This window comes from Stegodyphus dumicola, chromosome 7 (assembly GCF_044657685.1).
Source record: "Stegodyphus dumicola isolate Sdum_Otavi_A_Nest chromosome 7, ASM4465768v1".
Taxonomy (NCBI): Eukaryota; Metazoa; Arthropoda; class Arachnida; order Araneae; family Eresidae; genus Stegodyphus; species Stegodyphus dumicola.
In genome coordinates this window covers 52,096,722-52,115,964 of record NC_140774.1, presented here as the reverse complement: position 1 = coordinate 52,115,964, position 19,243 = coordinate 52,096,722, and the positions used below count along the sequence as shown (strand labels likewise).

Here is a 19,243-nt window from a genome sequence, read left to right as displayed (position 1 = left end):
TTTTTCAAAAATGGACGAGTCTTCATGTAGCTGCCGCAAAGGTCATAACCTTGGAAGGGGAGAATCCGTGAAAGAATTCTAAAAATAGATCTCCTTATATTGCGGGGCTTGGGTATCTCACATCCAGAGCGAGCATTTCTGTAACTGTTCTCAGTACAGGCAGACGTATCTAAATCGTTCTTTCGTTATGGCGCGTTACCGCACTTATGACGAAGAAATGCATTGAAAAATTTGAAAAATTTACTGGATACTGTTTCTTTTAGTGAAGAAAATATAGAGGAAGATAGTGATTTTTCAGGTAATGAAGAGCCAGATGACGAAGAATATTGTAGTGATCATGATTCTTCAACAGAAATTGAATCTGATTCTGAAAATGATGTTTCAAATTCAAGTGAAGATAATTATTTTATCGGAAGAAATAACATAACGAAGTGGAATAAAGAGAAATTCATAGCTAATGTTAGAATTTCTGCAAAAAATATAATATCAAATCTCCCAGGAAATACGACCGTTACAAAGAATGTAACTTCTCCTGTGGATGCTTGGAACCTCCTTATATCTTCTGATATGATAAAGAAGTTTGTGCATTAGACTAACAATTTTATAGAATCGATTAGCGTTTTTCACGGGAAAGAGATGCAAAAGAAACAAATGAGGCTAAAATTAAAGCATTTATTGGATTGCTTTATCTCATTGGTTTGCATAAATCATCACATGTGTATATACGAGATCTTAGGGCAACAGCCGGCACTGGAATAGAAATATTCCATACAACCATGTCTTCAACACATTTTTATTTTTTATTGAGATTCATCCGATTTGATGATATACAAACTCGCCAGAGCAGAAAAGAATTAGACAAATTGGCCCCGATACGTGAATTCTTCGAAAATTTTGCAGAAAACTGCCAAAAATCGTACACAGTTGGAGAGTACGTAACCATAGACGAGAAATTAGAATCTTTTAGAGGGCGATGTCCATTTCGCCAATACATGCCAAAGAAACCATCGAAGTATGGAATAAAAGTTTTTGCGCTCGTCGATTCGAGAGTGTTCTATACTTGGAAAATGGAAATATATGCCAGTAAACAGCAGAAAGGGCCATTTCAAGTAGATAATTCTTCCAGTAGTGTCGTAAAAAGATTGATGGAACCTCTGTATAATTCAGGAAGAAATCTAACAGTGGATAACTGGTACACTTCTTATCCAATTTCACAAGAACTTTGAAAAAAAAAAAAAAAAAGGGGGGGGGCGTTTACTCTTCCATGTTTGGATTTCAGAAAGAAACGACTATTGTTTCGTATGTACCAAAGAAGAGTAAAAATGTTCTTCTGCTCTCAACAATGCATAACGATAATGCAATAGACATCACTACTGGAGAATCAAAGAAACCCGAAATAATAACTTTCTATAATATAATGAAAGGAGCTGTCGATGTCGTCGACGAAATGGCCGCAACATATTCAACAACTAAAAAAACAAATTGATGGCCTATGACGCTATTTTATGCAATGTTGAATGTAGCTGCTATAAATGCACGTGTTATTTTGCTATCCACTAAGGAACCACCGACTCAGAATCGAACACGACGTTCTTTTCTGAAAAGTTTGGGATTTAAACTAATCGAAGACTACAAAAAGATTAGAAGCCAGCAAACAATGCTCCTGCAAAGTTTGAAAGTAAAACTGGTAAAGAATGAGGACTCTCAACCATCTGCTAAGAAGGCAAAAGTAATAATTAAAAGATGTGCTGCTGAATGTGGATCTAAAAAGGACAGAAAAACAAAATATATTTGTGAAAAATGTCAAAAACATGTATGTATGGAACACATGGCATGTATTTGTAGGAAATGTACAGAATAATTGTAAGTAATATTTTAAATATATGTTTAAAACTGTTTCGACTTTTATCTTTTTCTTCTGTTTTATGTTTTGTGTAAATTTTATAGTAGCAAATCAGAAGAAACCACCCTGGGTATGACACACCCAGCGCGTGTAATGCCGGGTTAAAAAAACGTGAAAATGTGGATATCATTTGGAAAATTTTCCATTTAATATATAAAGTAAAACAATGAATGCAGAATACAGCTATTAAAAAAGTACTGCCACACATTACAAATGTTAAGTGAACACAGCATTTAATATGAAGTTGAAGATCAATACTAATTACTTTTAGTCTGCATTATTTTCTTATTAATAATTAAGTTACTACACATTCTCTACTAAAAAAAAATCCACGGCCTTAACATTCTAGTAATCTTGAAGCATAATATGTAAGTATGACAAACAGAAACACAGGCATATGATATAAAATATATAACCAATAAAACTGCAATACAAGCCTGAAGCACATAAGATACAATACATAACACATTTAAAGGACATTACTTGCTGGCTGTGCTATTTTTTAAACAGTTTATATAATAGCACTGTTTGTACACATACACAAAAAGGGGGGACCACACAATTCCACTCAACAACAGTCAATCAAATGAGCTCCCATCACAGAGTTGATTGCACCAGCAAATTTCCCACGGAAATATGTTGTAATGACACAGCGGGATCATGTTACCTAGCTGTGGTTGCAAAGGTACATTTATAACTATCAGCATCCTCTTATACCACAAATGTACCTGGATTTTAAAATTTTAATCAGCTTCCATATAAGTTGGACCTCAAGTCTGAGCACTCTAGTGTTAACACCATTCTTCCTGGAGCTATTAACTATGAGGATCTAAGAAGACAACTTGGAAAAATCAGCTGCTTTAAAGGTACAGCAAGAAATTAGCTATCATCTGCTATTCAGACCCACTTCTCTAGATGTGCAGCATCACAAAACACTACTCCAGAAATAACCAGTAGATGCTAAACTCCATTACTCTCATCTGTAATGGCATTTATCATTAACATCTGATCATCGACAGCAAAACCCAATTTGATGATGCTTGGATTGCAATGGATTGGAGCCATATTACATTCAGAAAAGAACAACCATTTTCATATCATTTACCTCAGATGACTAAAGATAATGTTAATGTAGGGTGTCAGACCGAATACTGCCTATTTCGCATCATGGTCTATGCTCATTGAACTAAGCATCACCATCTGACAAAGCCACTGACTATGCAGTCACCTTATTTTTCTTGGTATTTAAATGGTTCTGTGATGTGTTAAATGATACCCTATAATCTCTTGCCTTGCCACTGATGTTATCCTGATTGCATAAATTTTCTAGGGATGCACTTTTTGTGGGGTGGGGATTAAAAAATACACATATATTTTTGATGAATGATAATAAATCTTTTAAATATCTGACATTTCTTTAATAATTAAATGTTACCTGGTTCAATAACTTCTCCAGGTGCATGCTTGACAACAATACTCCTACCATCCAAATGTTTGATTACCATGCAGAAACCACACAAAGCTTCAGTGAGAGTTAAAGTGTGAGACATATACAAATCTGGACCCTCCCTCTGAAAGCGCTCATGAGGCATTTGCTGCAAGATAATTATTACATCACCAGGTTCTACTCCAGGCTGAAAAAATAAGGATCAGGTATACAAGACAGGAAAAAAATTAATAAAAATTATTGTTTTTGTTAAAACTGTCATTTTTGAAAAATCTAAAATGCTAAAACCTGGATATACTTAAACTAATATATCAAAATGGAAATTCTTTTTACATGTTAATTGTCATATGCAGAAATTTTAAAATATTTCCCTTATATAAACTTTAACAATAACAGTGTCCTTTTTCAAAATTGAAACATGTAAAAAATTTTGGAACGTACAGCATGCTAAAATTTTCAAATATAAGAGCAGTTTTGTCCTTTGAAACATGTTACGATAAATTTAGAAATTAAATTTTTATAATTAAAAAACATTTTATACTTTTCTTCCCCCCCCAAAAAAAACACTTTGCATACATTAACTTACAGATGGCAACATAAATAAAAATACAGAAGTTTTAAAAAATCAAGTATCCTTATTAAATGATTTTGGGAATTAATGATTTGGTAATATACCATTTATGTAACAGAATGCAGCTCATATATGTTGAAATTAACAGTTCCTGCTAAAAATGATATTAAAAGTACCTGCAAAATACTTATAAAAACGAGATCATTCAAGTAACTTCTACCTATAAGAAATCTACACTTGATACAAATTCGACACATGCAGTAATCAATGCAAATGAGGGATACAGTATCTTGCTCTAACACATTAGCCACCATCTACAATATAACAGTAACTTGTTATTGACCACTTTCCTTAATCACCAAGTACGAGTACTGTAGCCGTAGCAAATGCATGCAATGATAGTGTTTAATGAAGGGACTAAATAAATAGACTTGGCATACCGAAATGGATAATTTATTCCACAAAACATAAATACAATAATTAAAGGTTTAGAATGTTAAATTGTGTTTTGCTATGCTGCTGACAGCATGCTATGCTGCACAAACCAACCTCTTTTAGCTGCATTTTTGAAGTAAATCCACTTTTCATCACAAGTGATGATCCGGTCCAGAAATTTGTCCCTATGCTGATATTTGAGAAGATTAGTGCAGGCCCGAACACGTCTGTCGTTATCTGCTCAACTCGGCGGCCCCCAGAGATTGAACTTGTACATCAAGTTTACGTGATGCATAGTGCAACTAATGGATATGGCACTAAAGTCTAACACCTTAGGAATCTCTCAAGTAGTTGCACAAGGATCTTCCAAAGTTCTCACAGGCAGGCCTCAACAACAGTGGGCCAGCCAGAGCATTCTGCTTCTTAAACGTCATGGTCCTTATTTTTGAACTTTCAGTACCAAACTTTCACAGCGTCATACGATACAACATTGCTACCTAAAGCAGTACACATGATTTGGTGATATTGGCTGATCTTTTGCAACAGAACTGAATGTAAATGATGGTTCTAATCTGGTAGCTTGATAGTTCCACTTCAGACACACTGTACTTGATAATGATATTTTTTCACAAATTTCACATCACATGTATTTTTTTCCCCCTAATGTCAAAAATCGTTTGATAAAATATGATTAAACATGGCAGCTCGGTCGATATTTGTGGTGGCAGAAAACTTTCGTTAAAACCCAATACTTTTAATGTCAAGCTACAATAATATATGCTTTTAAACTATAACAATACCACTTTAAAAATAAAATGATAAAAAAGCTACTGCATCAGAGAAATAAACTTCATGACACATAATCAGGATTTTCCAATAAAATGTTCAAATGCTATTCATAATTACCCAACTTTACTTCAAAATTTAAACATTTTAAATGAAAAGGTTTTTAACTAATAAATGCAAAATAAAAATTTTAACACACTTAACACTTTACCGACCGGTAGCGGTTCGAACATACTGCCCTTTCACCGCTCGCTCAGCCGCAGATCGTCCAAGACACAGACTCAGTTTCGGCCTAGACTGACGCGCGGGAACATATGTGCTTTTCTTAAACTCTGGTAAAATTGTACGCTTCGTGTTATTGTAGGGTAACGAAATTTATTAAAATCTTTTACTTTAATCATATTAGCGTTAAACAATATTTATTTTATCTATTACAATCGTTTTCAGTTTATTATTTACATAAAATATACCATAATCGATATAACAATATTTGTCGAAAAAAGAAGTTGTTTAATATTTTTTTAAACTATGACAGCACTCTAAACAGTCACCTTTGTATAGTGGGACATTGCAGTATTTAGAAGCAAAACCTGTTCTGCTTAGCTTTTTTTTTTACTTGCACAAACTTTGCATTGTCGTAGGGTTACATCACTATATTTACTAGTTTATGCTTTCCGAAATTTGCCAGTCTTCCGGGATGATCAAATCGGGATGTGGTTCTTGTGGGTTCAGAATTAGGTAGATCCTTACCTTGTTCTTCAGTTTCGCGGTCTTCTATCAATGAAAGTGCCGCTTTGTGTAGAAAATTTTTATATGTAATCATCTGTCCATTCAGAGTTGTATATACTTTAAAGGAGTTAAAAAGTGCACAATTGATGAAGAACATTACGACACATTTCGTCCATTTTTATTTTTTATTTTTTTGTTTTGTTTTCCTAAAAATGGAGTAATAGGACAAGTATTGATCTGCGCGATCTACACCCTTCATATACTTATTATAATCTATTATTGAAATATGCCTCTGTACGGAGCAATCTGATGTTCTGCTCCTGTTTCTAGATTCCACCATTTGAACAAAATGTATTGTTGATATCATGTTTACATTCCTTTTGCCATTATTCCATACCTGTAATAAAATATGGCCATTTCTAAGAAATTGATGTTGGCCTCTTGAATGCTTGACTGTTTGAAGTATTTGAGGAAGACCTCTGTTCTTTTGAATCGTCCCACACACTCATAATTTATTTAAAAAAATTTTTTTTAGCTATGTTGACACTATTATAATAATTATCTTGATATATATGGTGCCACATGTTCTTATACGGTCCAATGACCGATAATACTGTCTCTTCTAATTTTTTTCCATCAGCGGCATACATACAAAAGTTGGATACGTATCCTGTACGAGCTTCAGACAGCACTCTAACCAGTATTTCATATTTTGTAATTATCGCCGGATTATGTGTTTTGATTGACGGTCTACCTCTCCATGGAATTAAACATTCATCTAGATACAATTCAGGGTTGCCACTCAAACAGGAGAATGAAATTCCCTGACTTTTCCAGGTGCATTTCTAGAAAATTCCAGTCTATCCGCGTAATGTACGTTGGCTACGCTAAGAGGTAAATTATGGTATTACTTGTATTGTGCAGCAAATTCACTTAATTATTCAATAAATCCCAGAGGACATTTATTCTTAATTATTCTTGGTATACTTTGTTTGATAATTTTGTTTACTTTTCCACTTAAGAAACTTAATAAAATTTAAGATATATACATTGGATAACAAATGTATGTTTTATTTAATTATTACTCATGATCATCACCAGTTCAACACGAGGCTAATCCGGTTCTTATAAATCACAACGCAATGCTAAATAGTTAGGTTAGATTTTAGGTAAATTTAATTTGTGTGAGGTATGTTCTTAAAAAGCACCTTAACACTTGAAAACACAAATATAATTATAATAGTCGTTGTTTTCTCCATTGAAGATTGAGATTAGAATCTTCCCAATCTGGAATAAAATAAGGCTTTTTTTGCAGACATTCTGCAGCTAAACGAAACAAAGAAATCTATTTTAATAAATTGAGGTATTTTATATTTAGTTCGCAGCATACATAAGAAAAAAATATGTGCATTAAATTTCGTGGTGGTATGTCATCATACTGCTAGAATTAATTTCAAGATTATGCCAGAGAAAATTTCCTGAAATTTAGAAATATTATTTACTAATAATTAATAAATTTAGAGGGAAGAAACATCATTAAATTATACGTATAACATAAAAATAAAGATAATTACTTAAAAATTGAATTAGAATAATCAACGATATTTTAGCGAATATAGTTATATTACATGGTTAGCCTAGATGACAGATTACTATTTTTTATTTTACAGCAAAATGGCATTTATTAAAAAGAAAAGTTTAAAAAGATTTTGCGGTAAAATTCTAGTATACGGTAAGGCTTTGGCACGATTTTGACAATTGTCGCCAAGACCAAAATGACCCGTTTACTGCGCATCATCATGTCGCCAAATCCATAACATGGAGATTATTTTAACCAAAAAACGTCTATGCAAAGAATCTCTAATTCTTTGGTCTATGTAAAGAAGAAAATTTTCCATACAAGTAAAATGCTATTACGCCGCTAGAATGCGGAGGGAAAATTTGCCAAGGGATTTGGCGACGGAACCTGGCGGCCAGAATTTCCCTCTCCGCTATGTGTACCGGAAATTGAGAAACGTGTTAAGAAGAAACGTTCTTTGACAAAAAGAAAGCTACGAAAATCCGTTTTTAAATTATTGCGAAAAATCCAAGAAGAAACGTTTTATCAAACGACGTTTCTTCTTGGATTTTTCGCAATAATTTTGAAAACGGATTTTCGTAGTTTTTTCCCCCCTGAAAATTACTAACCTATGAATTAATTTACTTGCGCCAAAAAATATTTTCTTTTAATTTAGAGTTTAACTACTTGCGCTAAGACTAAACTTCACGGTTGCGGTGCAGTGCGCTACAATATAGCAAGTGGTAAAGTGTCTCATTTACGCCGCTCCGCATCTGCGAGTGCAATCCAGAGCTGTAACTCGAGAAATAAACAATCTCGTTGTTAGGCGACGTGTGCACCATGTTATTTTCATTTTTGCGATAAATGCTTATTGACGTGGTGTTCACGTCGCTCGCAGTTTTGAGACAAAAACATCTCGACGTGCGTTGATAACGTGACCTTCAAACTTCGACACCGGTTTCCAGCTTTGGCGGCAGATATATCACACATGCACAGCTGTTTCCCTCTATGATGGAACGGAGCCACGTCTGTTGCAGAGAGGTTTTCCTTCTTTACAATACATATTCTTTGATTCTAACCTCCATGGTACCGTATACTAAGATTAAATCCATTTTGTTTTATATGAGAACAGGTACTTTCTTTAGTTCATGCACTGCACATGCGATTCTCGAGAATACTGGAAACCAAAAGTTGCGGGAAACTTGCTCTGCCTTTCTAAAAGGCAATCAAATTGGAGCTGCGAAAATTGGCTCTATGTCAGCAGACACTCACGTGATAGGCAATTCGCCAAAAATGTTATCTCTTCCGACGTCGGAGCAAAAATCGCTTTTTTTGGCGGGATCATTGTATGAACTTCCCTGACTTTTCCAGATTTTGACAAAAATACTTAAATTCCCTGAATTTTTTGGTCAATTTTTGAATTCCCTGACTTTTCCCGGTTCTCCCGGTTTTCCAGGTAGCATGGCAACCCTGACAATTGTTGATCTGGTTTATATACGTTGTTAGATTTTTCCTTGAAATAATCAATGACAGACTGGACCTTCAACAGCATATGCGAATTGGGAGAAATATCGTTATTATTACAAAAATGCCAGCTTTGCATTATTTGTAAAAATCTGTTCCTGCTCATGACCTTCGAGAAGAATGGCGTTTCTATAGATGGGTCTGTAGACCAATAATCGTAGAGAACATCCTTCTTTACTTGTCCCATGAGAATGATCAGGCCCAAAAATTTCATTTCAGTCACCATGACGTCTTTCCATTTTTTCGTTTTTGATGTAATTTTATATTTTTCCACAATTTGATAATAATATCTATTAGACTCCCTCACAAAGTGCTCAATCAGGTCACTTCCAATGAATAAATTCACGATATCCATTATGCTTTCGGAGGAAATTAGCATAATTTTTACACCAGAGCTGCCTTCGAAATGTTCCAAAATTATACTTTTGTCGTTCGTTGACCATGTATCATTATTGTCTTCAACATTATTATTCATGTCCTCGTCTTCTGGATCACTGTATATTAGCGGTACAGGACGTCGCATTCGAATGGCTATACTACTGCTATCACTTTCGTCATCAGTACTACTTGCTGAACGGCAGTCAAGACAATCTGACAGGTCGTCAAGATAAAACTCGCTGAGACTATCATTTCCATTCATTTCTAAGGGCTAGAGCTTAGGAAAAAAGCACCGATTATCTGATTAAAGAATGCGAAATGCTTGCTACTTGTCAATCTAACCTAACCAAATCTAACAGAAAGATCAAAAGTCGATTAATCGACGATCGGTCGGTCGGTAAGCGCTGGGGATCAAAAGTCAATTAATCGATGACAGGCCGGTAAGCGCTGGGGAGCAAATGCCAATTAATCGACGGCCGGCCGGTAAAGTGTAAATGGCAACAAGCACACAGAATTTCTAAATATTTTATCAATTAATTATCTTCCAGATCATCAGAATTTGAAGTGCTTAATTAATGAAAAATACAATGCAAAAATGAGAAAATGGCAAAGTTTCAGCATAAAGACACATCCAGAGATCAAGGAATATCAGCATAAAAATTCAGATTACCTAATGTTCACATGATATTTGATCCTCAAACCTAAAGGGATATTTAAATGTATACTCCCTTTTGGGGGGCATATCACTCCCGCCCCCCAAGAAAAGTTATCCCCTTTCTTCAAGTTTACCACTTGTAGCTTGGACAGAAATGACTAAAGCTAAGTGGAGAAATGCAGGGAAAGACTGATCTTTCGACTACTTAAGTTGCCAAATTTAGAACCGTTTAATAAAAGAATTCACATCCCCAAAAGCGAGAAGTAGTTAAAGATGTCTTCATTTGAAAAAATGAATTTCAAAATTCTTATGTTTCACTTTCAGCTTAGAAACTCGAGTATCCCAACATTTATATTAGAAATAGAAACAAGTTATAACTCATGAACCCATTCAAAAGATAACCATATATACGGTAGTGAATTGCCAAAAATATTTCTCAAAATGCTAATTCACACTTAAAATGACAGTCATAAAAACAGACAGAAATTTCAGTTGATTAAAATTAAGGACCTTCTGCTGATTTGGGCCAAAATTAAGGACTTTTAAGTACCATACAAACCCTGCCAGATGTGGACCCACCTTTCTATTGTGATTGAGTTCATCAGAGAACTGCAGTGAAACAAAGATACAGTTGTTGGTTTGGTCCTAGTGTTTCAGTGATTCCACTCTGGGCACACCAGATGTTTGCAGTTTGATTTTAGGCAAGATTTCAAAACTAGTATAGGATAAGGAGATTAGCATACAGCCAAGAAAATAACATAGAAATTTCTTTTCAAACAAGACTGAACTGAGAGGTAAATTAATTATAGTACCACTTGAAAACACAATAATTTGCCAACTGCATATGACTTATTATATATATATAATCCTGAAAGCATTACTATTAATAGGAGTTGTTTTCTCCAATGAAGATTGAGATTAGAATCTACCCAATCTGGATTAAAAAAATGAGTTTTTTTGCAGACATTTTGATGTTAAGCGAAAGAAAGAAATCTATTTAATGATATTTTAAAATAAATTCAGGTACTTTATATTTATTTAGCAGCATACATAAACAAAAATATGTGCATTAAATTTTGTGATAGTATGTCATCATACTACTAGATTTAGTTTCAGAATTATGCCAGAGAAATTTGAAAGTATTACTAACTAATAATAAATAAATTTAGAGAAAAGAACATTAAATGATATAAATAACATTAAAATGAAGTTAATTACTTACAAATTGAATTACAATAATCAATGCTATTTTGGCGAATATTAAACGTTAGCCTAGATGACCAATTACTATTTTTTTATTTTACTGCAAAATGAAAAATAAGGCATTTATTAAAACGAAAACCAAAAGTTTAAAAGATTTTGTGGTAAAAGTCTCCGCCACGGCCTTTGTACAATTTTGAAAACTGCCGCCAACACCAAAATGACCGGTTTTCTACACAACACCTTCTTAAACAGAGACTAAGAGACACATGGGATTTTGCGACACTATGATGTTGTTACTGCTCATCATAATGTTGCCAAATCTCATGTGTACCGTACATGGAGGTTAGAATAAAAAAAATATGTATTGTTAAGCTAAAAAAACTTCTCAGTTCCGTCGCCAAATCCCTTGGCGAGTTTTCCCCTCTGCTTTCTAGCGGCACTGTAGTAAAATGATTTACACTATGTCTATAAAACCATTCTTTCTTCACATAGACATTCTTACATTACAATAGAGTACATGGGGGCTATTCTAGCCTCCATGGTACCGTATATTAGGATTAAACAGATTTTGTTGTATATGAGAATGGGAAGGTATTTTCTTTAGTTCAACATAACCTGCATATGTGAGTCTTAGGATTCTCACGGTTACAGGAAACAAAACTTGCTTTGCCTTTCTAAAAGGAAATCTGATTGGAGCTGTGAAAATTGGCTCTACGTCAGCTGCTCGAATGACGCTCATCCGATACATAATTCGCCAACAAAGCCATCGCTTCTAACATTGGCATAACAGTCGCTTTTTGGGGGATCGCCATATGACATTCCCCAACTTTTCCAGATTTTGACCAAAATATTTAAATTTCCTGCCTTTTTTGGTCAATTTTTGAATTCTCCGATTTTTTTCCGGTAGCGTGGCAACCCGGGTTCTGCCCGAGCACCGTTTGGGTATCGTGAAAGGCGTCTTCCCTGATTTGCACTTGCATGCTCAGGCAGTACATTTTGCTATACCAATCCGCTCATTTGCCAGGCCTTTTCTTACTTTGCAGTATTTCTACTAAATGTCTCTAAGTAGTGCAGGAGAGACTGCATTGTAAAACCAATTTTCAGGGACAGGTTTTACTGCTTTTTGTGTATGCTTTGTCTGTTGCTTGAAATGTAAAGATAGTGAAAAACATGTCATACAGAAACCAGACATTTATTGCGAGTCTAATATCGGACTGTGTATCTTCATGTTTTAAAATACATCATACTAAAGCTGAATTTTGAAAAGAAATAAAAATGTAAGTATTTAAAAAATACGTGTTTTTCTCCTAATAATTATACAGTATAAAGTTTTCTAATTTCACACCTTCATCAGAAAAAAGCCAGAAAATGTCTTCTTTTTGCCATAACTACAAATTACCTTAAATTAATAAATTCAATATTTGAAACAGTTTTGACTGCTGATCTGAATTCAAGAAATTGATTCGAATACAAAATCGTGTATAAAGAATATACTTATTTTTTATCACAATATGGCAGAAAAATGAACCTGGTAAGAGGTTAAAAAAATATTTTTGAAAAAAAGTCCAAATTTTCCCTTTAGAAGTGTTTATCTTCTCATTTTCTAGTACAATCTTTTATTTTCTGAATATCAAAGATTTTCTAGGCAGGTGGGAACCTTGATATCATAACAAAATTGCATACACAAACACACAAAAATTACCTGCTGGTTTCCATCCCCTCTAAAATATATCTTCTGATTTTCTTGCATCCCTTTATCAACATGAACTTCTAAACGCTTAGTTTCATTAACAATTTTCTTTCCTTTACATACTTTGCATCTATCTCGCTCATTTAATACTTCTCCTAGAAAAATACAAGTGAAAAATTAGAACAGATCTGCATACTTACACAAACTCCATGCAATTAAAACAGATACTTTAATAATGTTATTTCTATACTTTTTTGTCATTTTAGTTCCAAACATAAATAAAACCAAAGGTACGCAAAAGTTAGAAAATCTCTGCGATTTCAATCTGCTATTTTTTAAATCAATTTTCATTACACAACATAACATTTAACATGCATGTAAAGTGCTACACGAAGATATTTAGAAAAAAATGCCTTAAAAGGATTTTATTTATAGCATATGTAAGTCATCCTTTAGTCAAAACATCATATAACTTAATTAACATTTTGAAGGTCATCAATGAGCTAAACTTGCATTCCATTTATGCGTCACAGTGAGCAACAAACAAGCACACTCTCATTATAAATTTCGGATTGACAGATACATCGCATTTTTTTTAAGAAAGAAAAGATTTCCTTAAGCTTGTAACTATCAAAGGGTTAATAATACATCTTTAAAAATGAATTTTACACATTCTTCATACCATAAAATAACCGACATTTAAATTAAAAAAAATTCCAAAATATAATAAAAAATAAGCCTTTGTCACCATGAGGTGGAGTAAGAGCAATAAAACATTAACCTAGGGATTCATAAGCAAAACACAATTTAAAAAAGTCAGTTCAATATGCAATAGCAAAAATAACCACAACAATCATTTTATAATAACATAACCACAGAAGTCAATATAGAGTAAAATTAAGCAAAATAACTTTAATTATGCTTCAAAGCACTGCAAAATTAACACAAGCATGCACTTCCCATGTTGGAACTTTGTTGATTTTACTTTTTTCATCATTCAGTATTGTATAGGCTCAGTAATGCCAATTTAAGGAATGAGTCAAATAACAAAATCTTTAAATTGCATCAATTTTAGCTACAATACCTTTCAGTAAAAATATATTAATATTAAATTTCATATAATGGGTATGAAAATGTATTCGAGAAAAAAATGTTTTATAGATAAGTCTCCCTTCGTAAAAATAACTTTACAGATCTCGACAAATATTATACATGCAGACAGCTGAAAATACACTAGAAAAATACTGAAGCATGAATTTCAAAGTCCTATTTGGAGGAATAATAAAAGTAAAAAGTTTGTGTATAAATGAATTCAATTTTTATACAATCTCTACAATTGTGGATCACCGTATAACAATGCCAGGTTCCATACCACCTATATATAAGTCACCATTACCCTTATGAAGATCAGTAGAACTGTCATCCTTTTCATTAAGAGGAAATAGTTTGTAATATGATTTTTGACACTGTTTGAACAGACAATATCATGCATTAAAGAAATTAAAGAATAAAAATCAGAATGAGGAATGGCACACTGGGATTTCCTTTACACCAGTCAGTTTGCACAAAAAAATTTATTCTATAACATATTTTTACTATAAAGTGTCATATTCTGAAAACTTATGTTTTTCATTACTTAATTTAGAACTAATGACCAACTGTTCATGATGTGAGTTAGAAAACATCATAGAAATGCACATTTTAGTGATACTGTAATTTCAAGAAATGTTTGCAAAATGAAGGATGTAAATATACTGGAAATATATATTCTGCAAAGTCTATGCAACATTAAAAATCAATTATTTTGTTATATAGGTTCAGTGAGAAGATTATGTGATCATTTTTCAGTCAGCAAAATGCTACTGATTCACACAAAACCTTATCATCATTACCCAATGAATAACATTATAAAAATGGGAACAAATTTTAAAATTAAGTGTGCATCTCAAATAATATCATACTAATGAAGTTAGTCAACTAGAAAATAAGGTTGGTTTATGGCACATCATACAGCACTCAGCAATACATGTTAAAATAAATGAAAATAAATTAACTAGTGAGACAGTTACGGCTATTTTTTAAAAAAATGCAAATGTGCTTGCCTTCTGAAACACACATTCCTCCCACTTCTGCAATGTGACTACAAAGTAGCTCCTAAAAATATGAATTCTTGTGACTGAAAAATCTGAATGAAATTTTTCATAATACAGTAAAATCAATCAAGTATAGTTGAGATTTAAGTCGCAAAGTAATTTCAAATACATACTAAGGAAAAAAGCTGGCCATCATTTCAATAAGCATTTCAAGTGCATTGGAATATTTTCCACTTCAATAAATTAAAAAATCAATTTTTGCTGGTGCATAATTCATACAAAATAAAAACATTTTAAGCTATAATGAATAAGTGACAAATTGAAATGATCTGAAAACAAACAGGCTTGTACTAATTTAAAAAAATTTTGCTTTACCACTAGACCTTTTTACTAAATTTCCTACTTTTTAAGAAAAAAAGGACATTTAATGTTTCAAATGAAATTTAATTGAATATGATAAAAATGTAGCCATCCTTCAACTTTCTCAATTACATCCAAGTATCACTAAGCAACAATATAAGATAACCTTTAATGGGAATAAACTTGCATAAGACTACTCGAATAATAAATGTCCTACGGATGATCCAACCTCATGCTTCTCCAGATCCGATTTCTTCCTGTGTGGTACATAAAACTGTACATATCATCTAAATAAGTAAAAGCAGAGCTAAAAACATGAATAAATGAGGCAACTGAGATTAGCTTGCAATAATTTAATTTCAGTACTTACTACTTACCAAACTTCAGTTTGATAACTGTACAATAAACTTTTACAACTGATTGAAGGATTACACTCACTCCACTGGTTAGTTAATTGCCATGCTACTTTTGCATCATCTCATTGTGAATGTTATTGAAAGATTTTCGTTTCGTTGGCATAGGTAACAACGTGACCTACAGAATGAAACCAAGTTGCCTACAAAAAGAGTGGGGTTAACCTTAGGACCAATATTTGGAATTCTTCATTTCTATCCCAGAAAAATTAATTTATATTGGAGGATGAAAGATTGGAGTATTGATTGATAGTTACACAATCAGGATAATGACATAACTGATTGCTACATTAGAAATATATAACCTTAATGCCTTTTGGGTCCTCAAATGTAAAAAGTGAGAAAGTGAGCAAGTAACACAATGCTGACAGTGATCCTTATTTTGCAGAGGTGAGCATTTCTCATCACATGTAAGTCATCTATATCAGGGACTCTATTTACTTAAATGTCGCAGGTGATCTAATGGTGCCATTTTGTGCTTATAATTGTAGTTTTTTGTGTTTCATAATACGAAGTATTTTATCACAACAGGATGACAAGGTGTTTAACCGTGGGAACAGAACTTAGTCACTTGACTAGAAATCCAAAACTGGCCTTCCGGATAACTCTGGATCTCTTTTTGGCTTTATATAATCTTACCAAACTCAGTGAAATCAAAACTCAGCTTTAAAGTGAACAGAATATATGAGGTATCTCACGCTTATTCGACCAATTCTTCTTTATGCTGCCCCGGCATGGGCCACAGCCTTAAAAGTAGAACGACAGAAAATCAAAATTCTACGGAACAGTATTCTACGTGCCATGGTAAATGCGCCTTGGTATGTTCACACTATCATACTTGCTAATCTATGACACTCAAAAATCAGGATATTTTTCACAAAATCCTAAAAATATAGCTTTTAATAATGAATTAAAATAGTTACTAATTCTTAAATGCAAGCAACACAAAAATACCTTACACATAAAAAACATTATTACTTGTACGGTTAAAGAAAACAAAAGAAAAAGACACTTTAATCAGTTTTCGTACAAATCTTATGAACAGTGGCAGATTTTGCTTTTGTATTCAGAATGTTATGAACAGTGGCACATTAGCTAAACTTACAGTAATCGGAAAATGTTTTGTGTGTTGAGCAATTTTTTTATTTTGAGAGAAATTTGTATCAACTTTACACTTATATTTTGCAGTATTATTTTGAGAACTGCCAGTTGAATTGCTGAATGGTGCAGAAATTACTTTATTTTTCTCAAACCTATTTTTAATAATGTAAGTAGTAACTACACCTCCTTTACTTTAGGTATTTTATAACTTTCAATAGAGCCTTTTATCTTAACTCTCAAAGCATTTACTACTTCTTTAAAAAATGCAAGAAGGTTCCATTGATCGAGGACTGTAGATAAGCATTTCTTTAAAGACAGCCAGCATGTACACACATATTTCAAAATTTTTCTCATTTCAGTATTATGCAGCTGTTGGAACTGTTTTAATTTTTCCTTCCTTTTAGAACTCCTTTCAAGATAATAAATATCAACAATGTTTACCACATTTATTGGTAAAGAAGCTGCCCCTTTTTCAGCTATTTAATTTAAGAGGTAACAGGTGCACCTCATAACCTGCAAATCTTAATTTTCCTTTCTTAGGATTCCTGCAACACCAGTCTTTACGCCTACCATTATTGGTGCATTATCGGCATCAAGAGCTAAGCAATTATCCAGAGGGACTGCATTTTCTTTTAAAGTTTTAATAATTAGCTGTGCTATATTAAAGCCTGTCAAATGTCCTTCTAAAGTGGGGACAGAAAGTAAACTGTACTCAATTTCTGAAGACTGGATTAAAAAAGGAAACAACAACTGGATACAGTTTTGAATCGGTATTATTGCTTTGATCCGTAGAGAGGCAGAACGGAGCTGCTTTAACGCAATCAATAACTGAAGATTTATTTTTCAAACTCATTTCTTTAACAATTGCACCTGTTTTGGTCCTTACAACTGAATATTTCTTAGCGATTTCATTAGTGGGAAACATTTTTCTAAATAAAGTTGCAGCGTGATCCTATGCATTCAGTGGCAAGTTGTGCTCCAGCAAAAAGGCAGTTCTTTTTTTTTTTTTTTTCCCAAAACAACTCACGTTGTCCTTGTGTACACACGATTGAGAACATATACCCTTCCACCATGCGAAATCGAAAAATCACGACAGATGGTACACATCACAAATTTATCACATTTCCTTGAGGAAATAATGGAAGGAAAGTCAACTGTGTACTATTTTTTAAACGTACGGGAGTATTTCACCTTTCTCGCATACATAACAAGAGATGATAAATTCTAAACTATTTCCCGAAGGCATGTGTACTCACACAATTCAGAACAAGATGAACGAAATAACTAAAGAACATCCAAATAACAACCTTAAGTTTGCTTTATGCTCGTTGGCTAATATATGCCAGATGACACACAGCGGAGCTCGATGCCCATTGAAGAACGACGTTTCTGGATATGTATGTTCTCATTCACAAAGAAGAAATTCTCATTTAATTCGCAAGGTTGTTTTAGATATAATCTAGAGAAAATTCAATTGCTTTCAGATGTAAAAAATCACTTTTTTTTGTTCATATAACGAAGTATTAAGCCAAGTTCCATAAAAATCGTGAGAAATTTTAAGAATAAGAAAAAGTTGGGAGAAATATATTGTAAATCGGGTTGGTGTGAGAGCGGTCGAAAATCGGAAAAGTTGGCAACTCTACACTATTATTCACGCAGACTTTAAGACTCGTCTAGTTCCGGAGCAAATACTTATGGATTCAGACACTTTTTTTTTTTTTTTTTTTTTAAATGAGGAGAAAAATGATTGAAAATTCCTCATATCCTTACTTGTGTGAAATAATTAATTACGATCCTACTGTTGAGAGTGTAGTGATGCAACCTAGGTCTATTCACCATAATATCAATTTGTGATTGTATACATGTATTATAATTTCACTATTATTTCATTCATTAATTATTTTAAACTACTTACTGGCAAAGCTTATTAACTTTGTAGCTTGGTAGAGCCAATTATGGACTCTGCTTAAAATTTATTCTTAAAAATTTTTTTAAACATGATATATTATACATATGAATATTTGCAAAGATATAGATTTTGTGTCAAGTAGAGCAGGTTATGGACTCTGCTAATAATTTTTATATTATTCTTAAAAAAACAAAACTGCTTCAGATCCTTCACGATCGCCTTCAGGACCGGGCCACTGCGAGCCATGTATGATGTCCCAAACGCGAATCAGATTGGCAGATTTCTAACGTTAGTTCACAACTTTTTTGACACTGTTTACTATTGCTATAGAACGCCATCGAAGTTTAACACTTTAATTAGTTAAAATTAACCTTATAACCTTATAATATAAAATGCAATTTATATACGAGACCACATGGTTAAAAGAAAGGAAATCATGCATACTGCTGAAGGGTTTTAAATAAAATGTTTTCAGGCTGTTAAGATTT

The 19,243-nt window shown here is 33.1% G+C and overlaps 1 protein-coding gene across 1 annotated transcript in view; it reads right to left on the bottom strand.

The window, feature by feature from the left end:
• Positions 1 to 19,243, bottom strand: part of LOC118205699 (dnaJ homolog subfamily A member 2-like) — a 68,729-nt gene that overhangs the window by 6,908 nt on the left and 42,578 nt on the right. The window contains exons 7-8 of the mRNA XM_085820198.1: positions 12,892 to 13,034; positions 3,339 to 3,537 (exon numbers count right to left, since the gene is read on the bottom strand). Of these exons, the coding sequence (XP_085676324.1) occupies positions 3,339 to 3,537; positions 12,892 to 13,034 (342 nt within the window). The remainder of the gene's footprint in view (positions 1 to 3,338; positions 3,538 to 12,891; positions 13,035 to 19,243) is intronic.